Here is a 16,850-nt window from a genome sequence, read left to right as displayed (position 1 = left end):
ACAAGAATGAATATGAAATTGACTCAATGTTGCCTACAAAATACTAATGTGTTTAGCTTCCTATTGGTATAGTTCAAGGATCATAACTGCAAATCTCTATTTCTGTATTGAAGTATTTCCCTTTGTGAGTAGGACATGTCCTAGTGCAGGGTTTTTATACCTGATACCAACACTGTATGTAAATTGTGTAGCATTTCCTGTCACTGTAGCACAATACTATTCCAAGTTCTAAAACTTAGTAAACAGAAAGAAACTAGAGAGTGTACGGATCAAGTAGCAGATATTCAGATTTAAGCCGGGTTGTCAAATAAACAGCTAAAATTATGCACTTGGGTCTCAAGAACCCAAAAGCTAAATATAATATTGAGGGTACTCTAATAGAAACTACAGAAGAGGAAAGTGATCTAGGAGTCACTATTTCAGGTGACTTAAAGGCAGGTAAGCATTGTAACAAAGCAATGAGAAAGGCAAGTCAGATGCTCGGTTGCATAGATCTGTATTTATTAACATTATTTTTACTAAAATAAAGTGAAAAAGGGTGTTTTCACACCCTTTTCACATTATTTTAGTATCACCTATAGTAGAGGCTAAGACAGTAGAACAATTTAAACATGCTTGGGATAGGCATAAGAATATCCTTACAAAGAACTGAGGATCACATAGGGTTGAGGTTACCAAAAGGTAAAAAAGGGCAGACTAGATGGGCCAAGTGGTTCTTATGTGCCATCAAATTCTATGTTTCTATGTTAGTCAGTAGTTAGCTGCGTTGGCACACCAGCTTCTAGTCAGTAGCATGGTGTGTTGGCACACAATATTGGTAACCAGACGTAACCCAGGATGGCACATAAGTGGGTAGACAGTACTAAACAGGATTGGGCCACCAGTGGCTAGTTTGTAGTAAGCAGGATCAATACACCAGCAGGCAGTCAATAGTGAGGCAGGAGACTTGACCCAAGATGTATTCTTCCAAGGCAGTACTGGCCATCTTGGACAAATGTCAAGTTCATCAACAAGTTTAGGTACAATTGTAACTTTCTGCTGGCTGGAAGTGGAATTGTTTCTAAAATGTGACTTAATAAAGTATCTAGAATGCTTTGCAGCTTAATTTACACAGTACTTGCGCAATACACATATAGATGAGTACAAAGGGGCTTGTGTACTTTTATGTCCCTACATCAGATGGAGGAAGCATATCAACATATGGTGAAAGCTTTGCTGTGTAAAATAAAGTACAGCAACATATAAGACAAGTCCTTCTGCATTGGCATATATTGAGGATATGACCAGCAATTATGCATGAAGCCAAACTCAAATGCATTTCATTACAAAGAATTTGTCTTAGCAACAAAACGCTTCAGTGGACTAAAAGCCCAAAGCCTTGGCTCAGAACCTATTAGCACGGTACTGGGCTGGATGCGCAGTGAATGTGCATGTGGCGGTTAGTCACACAAGTAATTTAACCAGGTGGAAGGTTTATTAACCAAGTAGAAACAGGTGACATTAGACACAGGGTTTATCACAGGTGCAAGTTGTAGATTTGATGCCAAATACAGCCTGGAGCATATAGGGCATCCTGGGCCTTGTAGTGCACTGGCTAGTATTAGCACGTATGCACTTGTGTTTATATGCCAGGGCATATATGCTCCCTATGCAGGGGCATATTAAGAGAGGAGGGGGCCATGTGCAGTCTCCGTCCATGGCCCCCTCCTCTCGCACTGAGTGCAGCAGTAAACTCTGGGAACTAGAAGACTCTAGCACTGTATATAGAAAAGGGGGCCCTAGACCTCACACCCTGAATATATATATAATGGGAGGTGCTACCTGTGGAGACCATTGTTGCAAACACAAGAAGTGAAAGTACAAGTACACAACTCCAACATTACTAATTATATATAATACATTATGCAATAGATTTTGCAATACATAGAGGTTTTAGCATATGCATGGCCATGGTTATGGGCCTACCCACCACGCCCAGGTAACCTCTGAGGGTAGGTCCCTAACCTACTGGGGTTGAAATCCAGAGCACAGGACACCCCCAAACAGGCCCAGCTGAGCTAACCCAGGGCATCACTCTAATGAGAGAAGGTGAAGTGTAAGAAAGTGTAAGATAGATAGAAAGGTGTGTGCGCAGTAGCGCATGCCGGAGATCAGACCTCCGGGTAAGAGCTGCAGCGGTTCCTAGTGCCCGTCGGCTCATGGCCATGGATAGAAGTAGCGCTGAGCACGCCTCATCTAACAAGAACTTTTAATTAAGAGGGCATTGTATCTCTTAAAGGAGATGCTTATTAAGTGATATCTGCTGATTTTAGGATCATTTCGCTGTTGTGTTTATATCCACAAATGTAAGAATTATTATAAGAGCTAGTGAAGCACACTGTACTGTAAATATTGTAATCACTTGTCCATCTACTTTACCTTTTGTCTTCGCCTTCTATTGAAAGAGTCAAACGTACCAAACACCTAAAAAAGAGGTAATTTACTAATCTATTTTATTAAACAATCAATTATTTAGTAAAAAAACAAAATCATAGAGATGGAAATAAACATCAGAAAACGAAAAATAATCAAACCAATAAAAATGTGTGTACTGTACATTGATGGGTTAAGCCAAGCATACATTATGCCAGAGGTTCCAAAACGTCCCCATTACAGTCCAGGTTTAAAGATGCTTGAGTCCAGACAGATAAATGAAATTGACTGAGGTACAAATTAAACACAAAAACGGAAAATATCCGTCACTCCTGGCGCTGATATCTCAAATACTGTTTAGAGAAATATATGTAAAAAAATAAATTCACAGCAAATCAAAAGATAAGTGAAATAACATTAAACTCTTCAGCAAGTGATTTAAGCCAGGTGCAGTCTTATAATTTGAGAAACAAACTAGAGAAACAAATGTCACTGCGCTAAGCATTAAATGGGTTGGAAAGAATAAACCACAGTAATCTGCTTCCCACATTAAGGCAAACTGGAGACTTGTACAAAAATATTGAATTAATTTAATGTATAAACATATAATAAAAGGTGTATATATATAAAATCCGTTGTATAGTCACATGAATAGGCCTATTCGTGAAGAAATTGAATAAAAAGGTAACAATTAGTAGATACAATGTAGCACATGCATATCTCCCATACTATGTTGCTAAGAGCCCCATTTATCAAGGATCGTTTTTGCAATGCGATCAGGGCATGCCAGTAACATCTCTGATCGCATTGCAAAATGCGATCCTATCTGCTGGATGTATTATACGGGACATGCAGGGAGATGGGCTTTGAAAGCAGCCAATCCCTGCGATGTCTCCAGAGAGCAGTCGGGACTGCTGCGCATGCGCAGTCCCGCGGACTGCACATGAGCGGCTCTCATTGCCGGCGGAGGGTTCCATGAGATCCCTCCGCTGGCTAATTATGCTGTAAGTTGCCATAGACTACAGCGGCTAATGCTATCTTCAGATGGCGTTAGCTGCTGGGGCCAATATCGGGAATGCTTCACATTCCCGATATTGATACATTTGGCAGCATCGCATCCCCCATAGAAACCTATGGGGGAGGCGGCTGCCAGCGGCAATGGAGGGATAGCAGCAGGTATCGGAGATACCTGCTGCAGCCCCTCCTTCATACATCCGGGGGATACTTAGTATTTGAGGTAAACCCTCGAAACATTACCATCTTACCTGGAAGGGTAAATATATTTACAATTTTTACACTCTTTCGGCACCTTAGCAATATTTCCATACTTCACTGGGACGCCAGTGTTAAGTAGTGTGACTAATTGGACATTATTTCATTATAATTGAAGCATTTTTTCATCAATTTATACTTCATTTTATGTTACCGGTTCTGAACTAATTGCTCTGATTATTTTATTCTCTCTCGTTGGTTACTGTGCACATTTAGCAACATAGTATGGGAGATATGCATGTGCTACATTGTATCTACTAATTGTTACCTTTTTATTCAATTTCTTCACGAATAGGCCTATTCATGTGACTATACCACGGATTTTATATATATATACCTTTTATTATATGTTTATACATTAAATTAATTAAATATTTTTGTACAAGTCTCCAGTTTGCCTAAATGGGAAGCAGATTACTGAAGTACAAATTAAGTCACATGTGCTCAAGCATGGATATCCTTAAACCTGGACTGTAATGTCAGAGTTTGGGAATCTCTGCACCATGCAATTATCGGACCAATCTGCTGATTATCCGCGGATTGGGCCGATAATCTCATAGTGTATAATTGCGATGATCAGCAATGATCGGATGTCGGGCATGAAATGGCTTCCAACTTGCACGTCTCATTTGATCATTGATCGGCTGCAGTTATTGTGCTGCTGTGGCCAACCGCCTAATATTTCTTTATTCCTTCTCAGGTGGGGAACAGGGAATTGTTTCCTTGTCAGGGGAGGAAAGCAGATACAGTATATTGGCCATACATTGTGAAATATCTCACAGTGTATGGCCATAATATCTGCTGGGACCTGTAGCGATACTATGCCATGATATTTCTTGCATATTCTCAGCTACAATGTGGTGCCAGATGGAGGTATTACTTGCACAGCTTACCGGAGTGAAATGAAGATCTGTTCTGTGTCTGGAGAGATTTCAGCCACGTACTCCAGGGCTTTAATAGCCACTTTCTTGTGATTGTTCTATAAGCACACAAACATCTCTTAAATTCATGAACTTTTACCTATTGTCCTTTCATTAAAGCATTACAGGATTAAGACCTCACTTCTTTATGGCTAGTTCTAACTCTTTATACTTATTAATATTCGAAAACATAATAAAAAGTTAGCACACCTCCACAGTATGGAGTTTCTAACTGGTTGTTCTTTATCAATACCTTGCTACTGTAAACAAAAAAATTGTTAATGTTTTAAACTCCAAAACACATTGGCGTCACTAAGGGGGTGCGGACGACAGTGGATGTCACCCTCCAAGGGGGGTGACACCAAAATGCTGGCTCCTCTGCAGTGAGCGGGAGCCGGGTGCTGAACTGTGACCATATTGTGCAGCACCCTTGTTCCTGGTCACTGGGGAGGTACCAGCTGTGCAAGGAGAGTCTCTGGGGGCAGCGCTGCATCTCTGGGAATGCTGGGCATGCCCCCAGAGTGAAGAAACTGGAAGCGTGCCATAAGACCAAGCCCCTTCCGTGCGAGGTCACACCACTTTTTCTAGGGGTCTATTTGGTGCACTGGGTATCCCCGACCCCAGTGACGACACTGCCAAAACAAACCTTCGGAATGTAATGTAGGAAACGTTTGGAGAGGGTGTGTATACACAAATGCAGGACAGCCAAAATATGCTCATTTGCACCTAGAATAGAGTAGGTGGAAGTAGAAAGTGATAATGATGACTAGTAATAAAACAGATGCACAAGCAGATGCTTTTACATCTCAAGATGCATGCAACAATGTACAAGGGCAAATATATACAAGCACACTACTATTCGAGTAAAGTGAGCCTGATTTACGTGCAACTCTGCATCTGGACCATTATATTTAGAAAATCTGTGAAATGCTCTGTAGCCTTTAGCAAGATGACAAATATATGCACTGTATATTGCCCTCTCCACATGATTTTCACGGTTGCTATTGAACCCTTAGCTGAGACATTTTGTCTATTTGCTGATGATGTATTGATGTATCTTTCTAACCCAGTATCTTCTTTATTGTCCTTACATGTTGTTCTTGAAGAATATTCTCGAGTGTCCTTTAATAAACTGAATACCTCCAAGACAAAGGCCCTCCCGATTAATATTCCTTTAGATTTGTTAGCGGTACTACGCAATACATACAACTATGCATGGCAGAATAGGGGTCTTACCTATGTGGGAGTACAGATCCCGATACATGCAGAAGAAATATTGTCATGCAATTATCTTCCTCTTTTGGGGAGGTTATCACTTTTAACTTCAGACTGGATGCTGAAAGATGTCTTGTGGCCGGATCATATAGCAGCGTTAAAAATTGTGTAATTACCTAAATTATTGTATTTATTCCGTACCATCCCTAAGTTACTACCCCATTCCGTACCACCCCTTTTTACTAAGTTGTACGTCATATTAATTAAATATGTTTGGAAGTCGAAGAAACCCCATAGCTAGACACATTATGTCCCTACCTACAGTCAGGTGCATAAATATTGGGACATCGACAGAATTTCCATATTTTGGCCTTGAAATGGAACAAACAAGATGTACTTTAACTGCAGACTTTCAGATTTAATTTGAGGGTAAGTACATCCAAATCAGGTGAACGGTGTAGGAATTACAACGGTTTCTATATGTGCCTCCCACTTTTTAAGGGGCCAAAAGTAATGGGACTATCAACTCAAAAGCTATTTCATGGACAGGTGTGGGCTATTCCCTCGTTATTTCATTATCAGTTAAGCAGGTAAAAGGTCTGGAGTTGATTCTAGGTGTGACATTTGCATTTGGAATCAGTTGCTGTCAACTCTCAATATGAGATCCAAAGAGCTGTCACTATCAGTGAAGCAAGCCATCATTAGGCTGAAAAATCAAAACAATCCCATCAGAGAGATAGCAAAAACATTAGGTGTGGCCAAATCAACTGTTTGGAACATTCTTAAAAAGAAAGAACGCAACTGAGAGCTCAGCAACACCAAAAGACCCAGAAGACCACGGAAAATAACTGTGGTGGATGACAGAAGAATTATTTCACCGGTGAAGAAAAACCCCTTCACAACAGTTGGCCAAATCAAGAACACTCTCCAGGAGGTAGGTGTATATGTGTCAAAGTTAACAATCAAGAGAAGACTTCACAAGAGTGAATATAGAGGGTTCACCACAAGATGTAAACCATGTAAACCATTGGTGAGCCACAAAAACAAAAAAAAAGCCATTACAGTTCTGGAACAACATCCCGTGGACAGATGAGAGAAAGATCAACTTGTACCAGAGTGATGGGAAGAGAAGAGTATGGAGAAGGAAAGGAACTGCTCATGATCCAAAACATACCACCTCATCAGTGAAGCATGGTGGTGGTAAAGTCATGGCGTGGGCATGTATGGCTGCCAATGGAACTGGTTCCCTTGTATTTATTGATGATGTGACTGCTGACAAAGGCAGCAGAATGAATTCTGAAGTGTTTCGGGCAATATTATATGCTCATATTCTGTCAAATGCTTCAGAACTTATTGGACGGGGCTTCACAGTGCAGATGGACAATGACCCGAAGCATACTGCAAAAGCAACCAAAGACGTTTTTAAGGCTAAAAAGTGGAATGTTATGCAATGGGCAAGTCAATTCCCTGACCTGAATCCGATTGAGCATGCATTTCACTTATTGAAGACAAAACTGAAGGGAAAATGCCCCAAGAACAAGCAGGAACTGAAGACATTTGCAGTAGAGGCCTGGCAGAGCATCACCAGGGATGAAACCCAGCGTCTGGTGATGTCTATGCTTTCCAGACTTCAGGCTGTAATTGCCTGCAAAGGATTTGCAACAAAGTATTAAAAAGTGAAAGTTAGATTTAGGATTGTTTAGTTTGTCCCATTACTTTTGGCCCCTTAAGAAGTGGGAGGCACATATAGAAACCATTGTAATTCCTACACTGTTCACATGATTTGAATTTAATTACCCTCAAATTAAATCTGAAAGTCTGCAGTTAAAGCACATTTTGTTTGTTTCATTTCAAAGCCATTGTGGTGATGAATAGAGGCCAAAATATGGAAATTCTGTCAATGTCCCAATATTTAAGCACCTGACTGTAGGTCAGAGGGAGGCTTAGCGTTCCCTAACTTGGAACTATATCAAATGGCTTGTCTTTTAAACCAAACTAGAGATTGGTTTGTCAAGGTGGTCCATCACTTTAATGCAGTGTCAGACTGGGGAATGAAGAGCCCACCGGGGGAATGCAATGGCCTGTGCTTAAGGGGTGTGGCCAGCCACCACAGAGGCTTGACCAACCACTAAAGAGGATAGGGTTGTAACGAGGCTGCTAAGTTTGGTTAATAAGAGGGTGAACTTTGGTGTAGTTTCCATTGAAATTAACCAAGCCCTCATGTTCATCCATTGTCCTGCTCCACCAGGTAACTAACACTCAAATTGAGTAACTATGTATATCTCAAGTGCATTGTCTGGAACCTGACACCTAGAGGATAATATGGAGCACTCAGGCAATAGAGCCCATTGGGGATTTCCCCTGCACCCCTATGGGCCAGTCCAACCCTGAACTGATGACATTGGTTTACCTTCTACTAAACTTACTTTGGAAGATATGATTCCTAATTTGAGATTTAGTAATTGGTTTGAATGTGGAACAATCCCATAGAGGGAGGTAACATCGCTTGGCAAACTCCTCCCCTTTTCTCAAATTCGAACTACGTTTTTAATTCTATAAATATCACTATTGGTGAAACTGTCTGCATACAGGAGATATTTATCATGTATTTTGGGCTAGTCCAGTTTTAGTCGCCCTGTGGAGAAATGTGTTAGTGCTGTTCACCAGAGTTACAAAGATCCACTTCTGGCTTTCTTTAGCGTTTACCATGGGGCCATCTCTTCTGGTGATAGGTATGTTATAAGCCATATTTTAATAGTGACTAAAGCACTGATTGCCTACCACTGGCGTAGTGCTTAGCCTAGGCACTATTCAGTCCAAGGTTCAAACCCACTGTGAATTTTAGACAGCAGGGTGTCCCTACTTCTACTCGGCCAACAATCCATTACTGAGATGGTTTGGGTGGAGTGAATACTGGGTGGAGAAACAGCTGGCTGCTGTAAGGAGCTGCCTCCTGGATCCGACTCTACTAAGTGATGGTACTATGTGCATGTCTGGATATTTTATGTACTTCAGTTTCCTTCTGGGGAACTCGGCTTGTTCTTCACAATATTAACATTATGGTTTCATGTTATATTGTTTTGTATTGACTTTGTGTAGATGTGATTTATGGTGAACCCTAGCCTGTGGGCTCCACCCTTCCCCACCCCCATTCCCTATTTACTTTCTGTATCTCCCCCTCCTGTCTAATTTCTTTGAAGAAATGCAATAAACATTTATATTGAAAAAATATATACACTGTAATACTTTCACAAATCTATAGTCTATATGGAAATGATAGCTAGCTATCTCTACAATAAGAAGACAAAAAGACAAAGTATTCCTATATGGGGCACTCATTGGACCTCTGAATATAGACATATATTATACCATGGGATCCAAAACTAAAATATAACCTTTATTAATACATTAAAATAATTTGAAGCGAAATATATAAACAAACATAAATGACTAACACGTGAAAATAGTGTATTAAAATAAATTGAAATTAACAAGAGTTAACGAGTGATGGTTATTGTTGGTATAGTATAAGTGTCATCCACTATAAGTTATATAGAGTGTAAAATGCTCTGCCACTAAATGAGTGTAATGTTTTCCTATAGAGGGTCCTCTAATCAGGATTCAATCAGTCTCAAGTGGCAGTAAATATAATGACACTATTCATATAATCATATTTTATCCATGACTGACAATATCGTGACGTCTAATATTAGGCTGAATTGCACAGATGTCACTAAAACGTGATTGTCCTTATAGTGTATAATAATGTCTTATAACATTTGTAAGATAACACATAATTGTAAGGATTAAACCACTATAATGTTGTATGATGTTAATACCATTATATATATCCAAACCTAATATGAAAATACACACAATTTTTTCTCCTTTTACCAAGTTGATACTACTCGGCTTATAATACGGGGTTTCTAATTTGTATAGTATAGGTTAGTACATTGAATCAAAAGTGAAGATTCATTACTCGGAGACACACCTGTCTCACACAAATAATGTTGTAAATGTAACAGTCACAATATAACTGGCATACTGCATTACTACAAAGTGGTACTAGGTAGTCCAAGCTGTTCCATGTGCAGCCGTAATAAACAGCGTTTCTCTATGCCAATAGGCAATGTTAAACACATGGGGGCTTGCAATACTATATTGCAATAGCAATTAATACATGTAATTTAAGTTACAATTCATGCTATAAGTAACAGAACTTATTCAATGTCTCATGAATCTCTCATGCAATTACTGACAGTATTGTGAATGTAACGATCACAATATACTGTCTGCTATCATACACCCATACATGTCAGTCATGACCACTCACTCTTTTGTTAACAATCAGTCATCGCCGGCATAATGCCGCTGTTTGCCATTTTATTGTTAACTCATATAAAAAAAGTCTTGAACATTCATATTAAAAAGTACACGCTGATTGTATATACAGCGTATAACTATGCAGCAAGTGCCGCGTGTCTCCCGACACACATTTCGCTTGGTCAGCTTTATCAAAGGATCAACCCGACAGATGGGTTGATACTTGTTAAATAGCAGTATCTCTCAAATCAGCTTGCCCCTAGGATGATTGACATTCATAGTAGCCAATCCGTAGTGAGCTTGCTGTGTAATAGCGCTCATAGCCAATCCGCATCAGCCTGTTTTGAGTAACGTCCCTCATAACCAATGCCGTTTGCCTATCAGCTAGGCTATTGGTTAGATCTCGAGTGAAGGGGAATCCTCTGTATCTCGTTCTGTCTAGTTGTTTATTTCGTAACCAGGGTGACGGGTCTACCTGTCACTTGGTACTAGCCCTCCATTGTATATATATCTATTACTACTACCCATAATAGTCAGAAAAGTTCACATCCATTTCATGTTATAATATAGTAGGGATTTACTAATATACAATTATTTGGACCCATTTACAATATACATAAAGATAATATCTTATATTAGATCATAAATAATTCCATTAATATTATTGAAAAAATTAATTAAGGTATATAATAACAACACAATTATCTGATACTCCATAGATTTGATATAATATCATATATTTCACAGGCTAATAAGGTAAGTCCTATATAACAATGATAATGAACAAAAATATATAATCCAACATTTGTTAATATTACCTATATGTGACTATATAAAAAAGCGTGAACACGTGAAATAATAAAACTTATATATTTAATAGATTAACTTATGTGATTTTTACTGCTATCATATACAACTAAAACTGTGTATAATGAAAATAAGTACACAAGTGCAAAGAAAATATTTATGGTGATATATATAACAAAATATAATAGTGACTAATACTTAAATGAAATAAATAATAAGTGTATCCTAAACAAACTCAATGTGTATTATTACCATTTTATATCAAATTCAATACAGTAATAATAATAGTGGTAAGGGTATTAGGTAACCCATAATAATACGTTCATACTCAACCATCACCCATACCACTACATAATAACACTTAATTTATGTTTTTACACTTTAATTCCTTTCCTAAAGTGACATTCTAATTAATATATAAAAAGTAGCCACTATTAGGGGCTCTCATCAAATTTCATAATCTCCTCTAATTAATAATTAATAATAAAAGAAATTATCTTAATGTGACAATTATAACCTGTGACCTAAATTTTTATATAAATCTATTGTATCATATTATATTGTATATCGTCTTCCAATAATGATTTTTGAAATGAGAATATGGGTATATTATTTTAAACACCAGGCCATCCCATTATAATTCATGTTATTAAAGAGTCAATTATATGATTACGTAAAAAGACTCGTTTTAATTCAAAAAGGCCCCATAATTTATATGTTCGTTCAGGCCCATCGGTTGGAGGCCCCCCATTAGGAATGTCCAATGACTCTCCTTCTTTAAAAGTTCCCTTGTGGCATTTCCTCCCCTAATGCCCATTTTCAGTTGTTCCAATCCAAATACTTTCAGATCTCCTGGGTTTCCTAAATGTTCTTCATTGAAATGTTTTGCCACAGTAGTTAGCTTCTTAAATCTTTGTAGATCAGTCCTGGCATTCCTAATGTTTCCCACATGCTCTAATATCCTTTGTTTCAAGGGTCTTGTGGTCATTCCTATATACTTTTTGGCGCAAGGACAACTAATGCAATAAACTACTCCAGTTGTATTGCAATTAATAAATTGCAGAATCTTATGTAATTTCTGATATTTATCTTTAAATTCTGTAGTGCACTGCATATAGTTGCAAGCCTTGCAATTGCCACATTTAAAAGAACTTTCAATAATGGGCTTCTTATATCCCTGGTTAGAAAAATTACTATGGACTAATTTGTCCCGTAAGTTGGATGATCGTCCTCAACTGATAGATGCTCTGGTTCCTAAATTTTTCTTTAAATCTGGATCCAGTGTCAGAATCGGCCAATGTGTTTGTATTATATTTTGAATGGAACGCCATTCCGAGCAAAAATCTCCTACAAATCGAATGGTCTTATCCTCCCTTGTTATTCCTGCTTTGTTGGCATACAGCAAGCTATTTCTATTTTTCTGTAATGCTTGAAATTTTCCTTGCTTTATTGCTCTTTTACTGTATCCCCTATTGATAAGCCTCTCGGATAGTTCCTCCGACCGGATATTATATAATTCAGGACTGGAACAATTTCTTCTCAGGCGTAAAAATTCGCCTTTCGGGATCCCCTTCAACACAGATTGAAAATGTGCGCTGGTTCTGTGTAGCACACTATTTGTAGCAGTTATCTCTACAATAATGCAGAATAGTATGTCACTGCCAGGACGGAGAGCAGACAGCTAGCAACAGGTAAGCATTACAGGTGTGTGGGGCAGAGTGGGGATGGGACAGGGGTGGATTGGGCTGAGGTGACCCTACATATGCCGGGTCCATTTTACTAGTAGAAGTAATAAACACAATAGTGGTACAGTATATATAAATGTACACCGTATGGTCTAACTCTTATACAATTAACATTTCAGTTAGTCTTATTTGCGTTGTACTATTTGTCCACTAAGAACAAGTTTTGAATAACACTGACATTTTATCTAGAGTACACAGGCATTTTTAGTCACTTCTATTATAATATTGCATTATCTATTAGTGATGGCTGTAAAAGCAGTTTTTCCCAAAACAGCTCTAAGAGAAAGATGTCAAAGTCTATGACAAAAGAAAAGTTGGTGAATATGTATATCTAATAAACTATGTAATTATAAAAATATATGTGCATTTTAACAAGCATTACTGTAAGTGCTGAAAAGTGCCAACTCCACTTCAGAAATTAAATAACAAAAGAATATTAAGTGACTAAGGGCTCTATTTACTACAATCCGCATTTTGAATGCAGATTGTAGTGTGATATTACCGACTGAATTGGCATTGCAAATTCAGGTAATATCACAGGGGTTTACTAAAAATCCCTTGCAGGGTCAGGGCTTGCGATAAAGCTCTGTCCCTGCGAATCCCCTCCGCAAACTTATCTCTGTATTTTCGCGAAAAATACTGTGACAAGTGCCGACACATGCGCCAGCTGACCACGATCGCGGTCCCCCCCCCGCGACCCCCCCCTCCCTTAATTACACTTACCTGCAGTGATCGGTGCTCCATTGATGTCCTCCGTGGACATATATATATATATATATATATATATATATACAGTGTATATAATATATATATTGTAAAACGGGTACTTGAAATAAGTACTCAGTAGGCATATTTCCGGTGAATACACAGTGTCTTTTTATTGGCAGCAGACATTGAAGAACAGCCTACAGATTCTGCTTAAGAAGCTAAGAGATTGTATTTTAAATGTATTGTATATTTTATGTATTGTGTGCGTTTGTTTTCTTTTGTAAGTTTGTACGACAGCAGTAAATGGAATGTGATTGAAATACTAATGTGACTACATGACTGCATACATCTATGCCACAGGTTCTCAAACTCAGTCCTCAGGACCCCACACAGTGCATGTTTGCCAGGTCTCCTCACAGAATCGCAAGTGAAATAATTAGCTCCACCTGTGAATCTATTAAAATGTGTCAGTGAGTAATGAATACACCTGTGCACCTGCTGGGTGACATGGAAAACGTGACCTGTGTGGGGTCCCTAGGACCGAGTTTGAGAACCACTGATCTATGCGATCGCATCACCTCGGTCCTCCATCGGTGACAGCAGCAGTCATCACTATCATTGACACTTACACCTATCCCATGCTAGGTGCAGGAGATGTGATTGAGATGGAGGTCCTCTCAGTACACGCACATAAACTCGGGCTACATGCTCACGATACATCCATGGAATATTTATCTTTTTTTTATATGCCCTGTTGCCAGCCAGTAATGCCCCCAGTTGACTGACACAGAGAAAAGATTGATATTCGCACAATTGAGAATCCCTCTTAGTTACTGAAAGATGTGTTATGCAGCCTTGTCACACATGCACAGGTTTACAACAATCGCTAGATACCGCAGCACTTAAACTTTCCATGTGACTCAGAATCAGGCCAAATATGTGTAGTACCCCCTTAAAAAGTTGATTTGATTACTGAAGACACTCCTGCGGAAGAAACTACGCTTTTCCCCTTTTGGGACTGTTAACGCTTAGACTTCATTGGACTGATTGTTCATGACTACAATTAAGTATATTATGAACTAGGGGCTTGATTCAGCAAGGTACGCAATTCTGCGTATACGCACGCACTGCAGTTGCTAATATCAGTGGTGCTATTTAAATGTTTGCATTCACATTGCGTACGCAGCCTGACATAAGGACGCCCACTTCCCCTTACTCACATCCGTATACTAGGGTAACATAGTGAAACAATCGGTAACATCGGACCCATGCGCACAGTTAAGGAAGCCCAGACCTTACTCAGGAATTGCTTACTTCTGCACACGCTATGAGTCCTCAGGCTGCGTCTGGTAGCGCAGTGGCTAATTTATTCACGCCCATGCAACTGCGATGAAACGCACTGGCACACCTCCGTTCACCCGACCACCCCAAATTACCACCCACAAAAGGCACTTCCTGTCAATCACTCTGTAAACAGTCTGCATAGCCTCTGCGTGCACAGTTCTGACTGTAGTGTGTGGCTCACCTACGAACACTGCAATGCATGCGCAGTGCGAATTAGTCGACCAATTACATGCATACACGCTACTGCGTTCCTTGCTGAATCAAGCCCTAGGTCATCTATTGAGAATTTCTCAGTATGTTTTTTTTATGTGTCATCATATTAGCTGGAAGAACCTGCAGTGCATCAGTCACATTTGCAATATAAAATGTAATTATAAGCAAATTAAGGGGTCTATATATGAAGCAGTGATAACATATCTCTGGATTATTTGCCTGAGAAAGGGGTTATCAATATTTCCTCCTATTTAAGAAGAGGAATATACTGATAAATCACTGATTTCTCTTGCGGTTTCCTCTAATTTTGCAGTTTACTAAAACACCATAGCCAGCCATAGGGACTGCTGTGTCTGCTCAATTTAAGTAGCGGTGAGATGGTGCTAATTTATACACTTCAATGGGTGACCTCGGAAGCCAGAGAAATTTCTCAGGACCCCCTCCGGGTCATGTTTCATTCTGGCCATACACGCTACAATTATCGGGGCGATCCGCCTGATATCGGCGGATCGCCCCGATAATTGTAGCATGTGGGGGGGGTGACTGATGGTTAAATATTGCTCGGTCGGGCATGCCGTTTTGTCCACCATGCCCGTCCGATGCGATATTTCCCGGTAAACTGTCGGCCCAGCCGCGGCCGACAGACAGACATTTCCTGTGTCAGGGAAATGTCTCCTCCCCCGGGGGCGGAGCGCAGATGTCTGCCGAATACACTGTGAGAGAAAGCTTACAGTGTATGCCGGTGATATCTGCGGCTGGCAGCCGGCCAGATAAAATGTCTGTCGGTCTGACAGGCATTTTATCTGGCCGTATATGCCCAGCATCAGTAGCATGTGCAGCTGCTGGCCGTGCATACACATATTGCCTACAGAATTGTTAGGCTGCCGGTGAGTGGGAGGACACCACTGCCTAGTAGCAGAGTTTTCACTTGGGCCCCAAGTGGATTAATACATAGGCCCTTAACTCTTAAACATCTGCTATTTTCTTGAATGTAAATCAAATAGAAAACTTCTATCCTGTGATAGCACAAATTCAAATGTCAAAGTAAAGCGAATATGGGTGCAATTTCATATAATATTGCCTCAGAGCTAAAAGTACTGTAAACTGGTGTAGTGAATACACAATCAACCAATCAGTTGTCACTAGAGAATGCTTATGATAATAGTCAACATTAAAATTGAATATTGTTGCACCTACTCTCCAAAGGGGATGTAGTTAATTTACCGACACCCGGGATGCCGAAATCCCGACACCTATCTTTAGCCTGACGACGAAATTTCGGACAGCCGGCATCCCAAACAAAGGTAATCGGGGCCCTGTGAGCTCTTAGCCATGGGGGGGAGGGGGAGGTTTCGTTTTAGGGGCCCCAGGGGCTGATTAGGGTTAGGCACCCCCTGTTTAGGGTTAGGCTACGGGTAGGGGGGATAGACTTATGCACCACTGGGGGGAGGTTAGGGTTAGGCACCCCCCTGGGAGGGTTAGGTTTAGGGTGCGGGAAGGGGGGTTAGGGTTAGGCACCCGCAGGTGGAGGTTAGGGTTAGGCACCACCGGGGGAGTTTAGGGTTAGAAGGGGGAGAGGGGTAGGGTTAGCATACTTACCACCCCTGTCGGCATCTTCATCCTTCGGGCTTCCGGAGTCTGGACTATTCAGCCGCCGGGACTTCATACCCATTCTCTCCAAAGGAGTTAGTCTGTGCTCTCTTCTGAGTATACAGTACACCATATTTTCCAAACACAGCCTTGTAAAGATGGCATCATCAGCAAAAGCCCCATCTCCCCTAAAAATGCCTGTGCATATATGTACATACGTGTAATGTGCAGTGCAGAAATACACAACTTACGCTAATAAAATTTACATATGTACAACTCTAAGGGATTCATTCATTTA

At 40.0% G+C, this 16,850-nt stretch overlaps 1 protein-coding gene across 1 annotated transcript in view; it reads right to left on the bottom strand.

The window, feature by feature from the left end:
* Positions 1-16,850, bottom strand: part of TEX11 (testis expressed 11) — a 358,563-nt gene that overhangs the window by 123,836 nt on the left and 217,877 nt on the right. Inside the window, exons 18-19 of the mRNA XM_088444985.1 lie at positions 4,578-4,663; positions 2,419-2,463 (exon numbers count right to left, since the gene is read on the bottom strand). Of these exons, the coding sequence (XP_088301111.1) occupies positions 2,419-2,463; positions 4,578-4,663 (131 nt within the window). The remainder of the gene's footprint in view (positions 1-2,418; positions 2,464-4,577; positions 4,664-16,850) is intronic.

Source organism: Taudactylus pleione, unplaced genomic scaffold (genome assembly GCF_031769625.1).
Source record: "Taudactylus pleione unplaced genomic scaffold, aTauple2 ptg000375l, whole genome shotgun sequence".
Classification (NCBI taxonomy): Eukaryota; Metazoa; Chordata; class Amphibia; order Anura; family Myobatrachidae; genus Taudactylus; species Taudactylus pleione.
The sequence above is the reverse complement of the archived record's forward strand: the minus strand, read 5'-3'. Positions and strand labels throughout refer to the sequence as shown.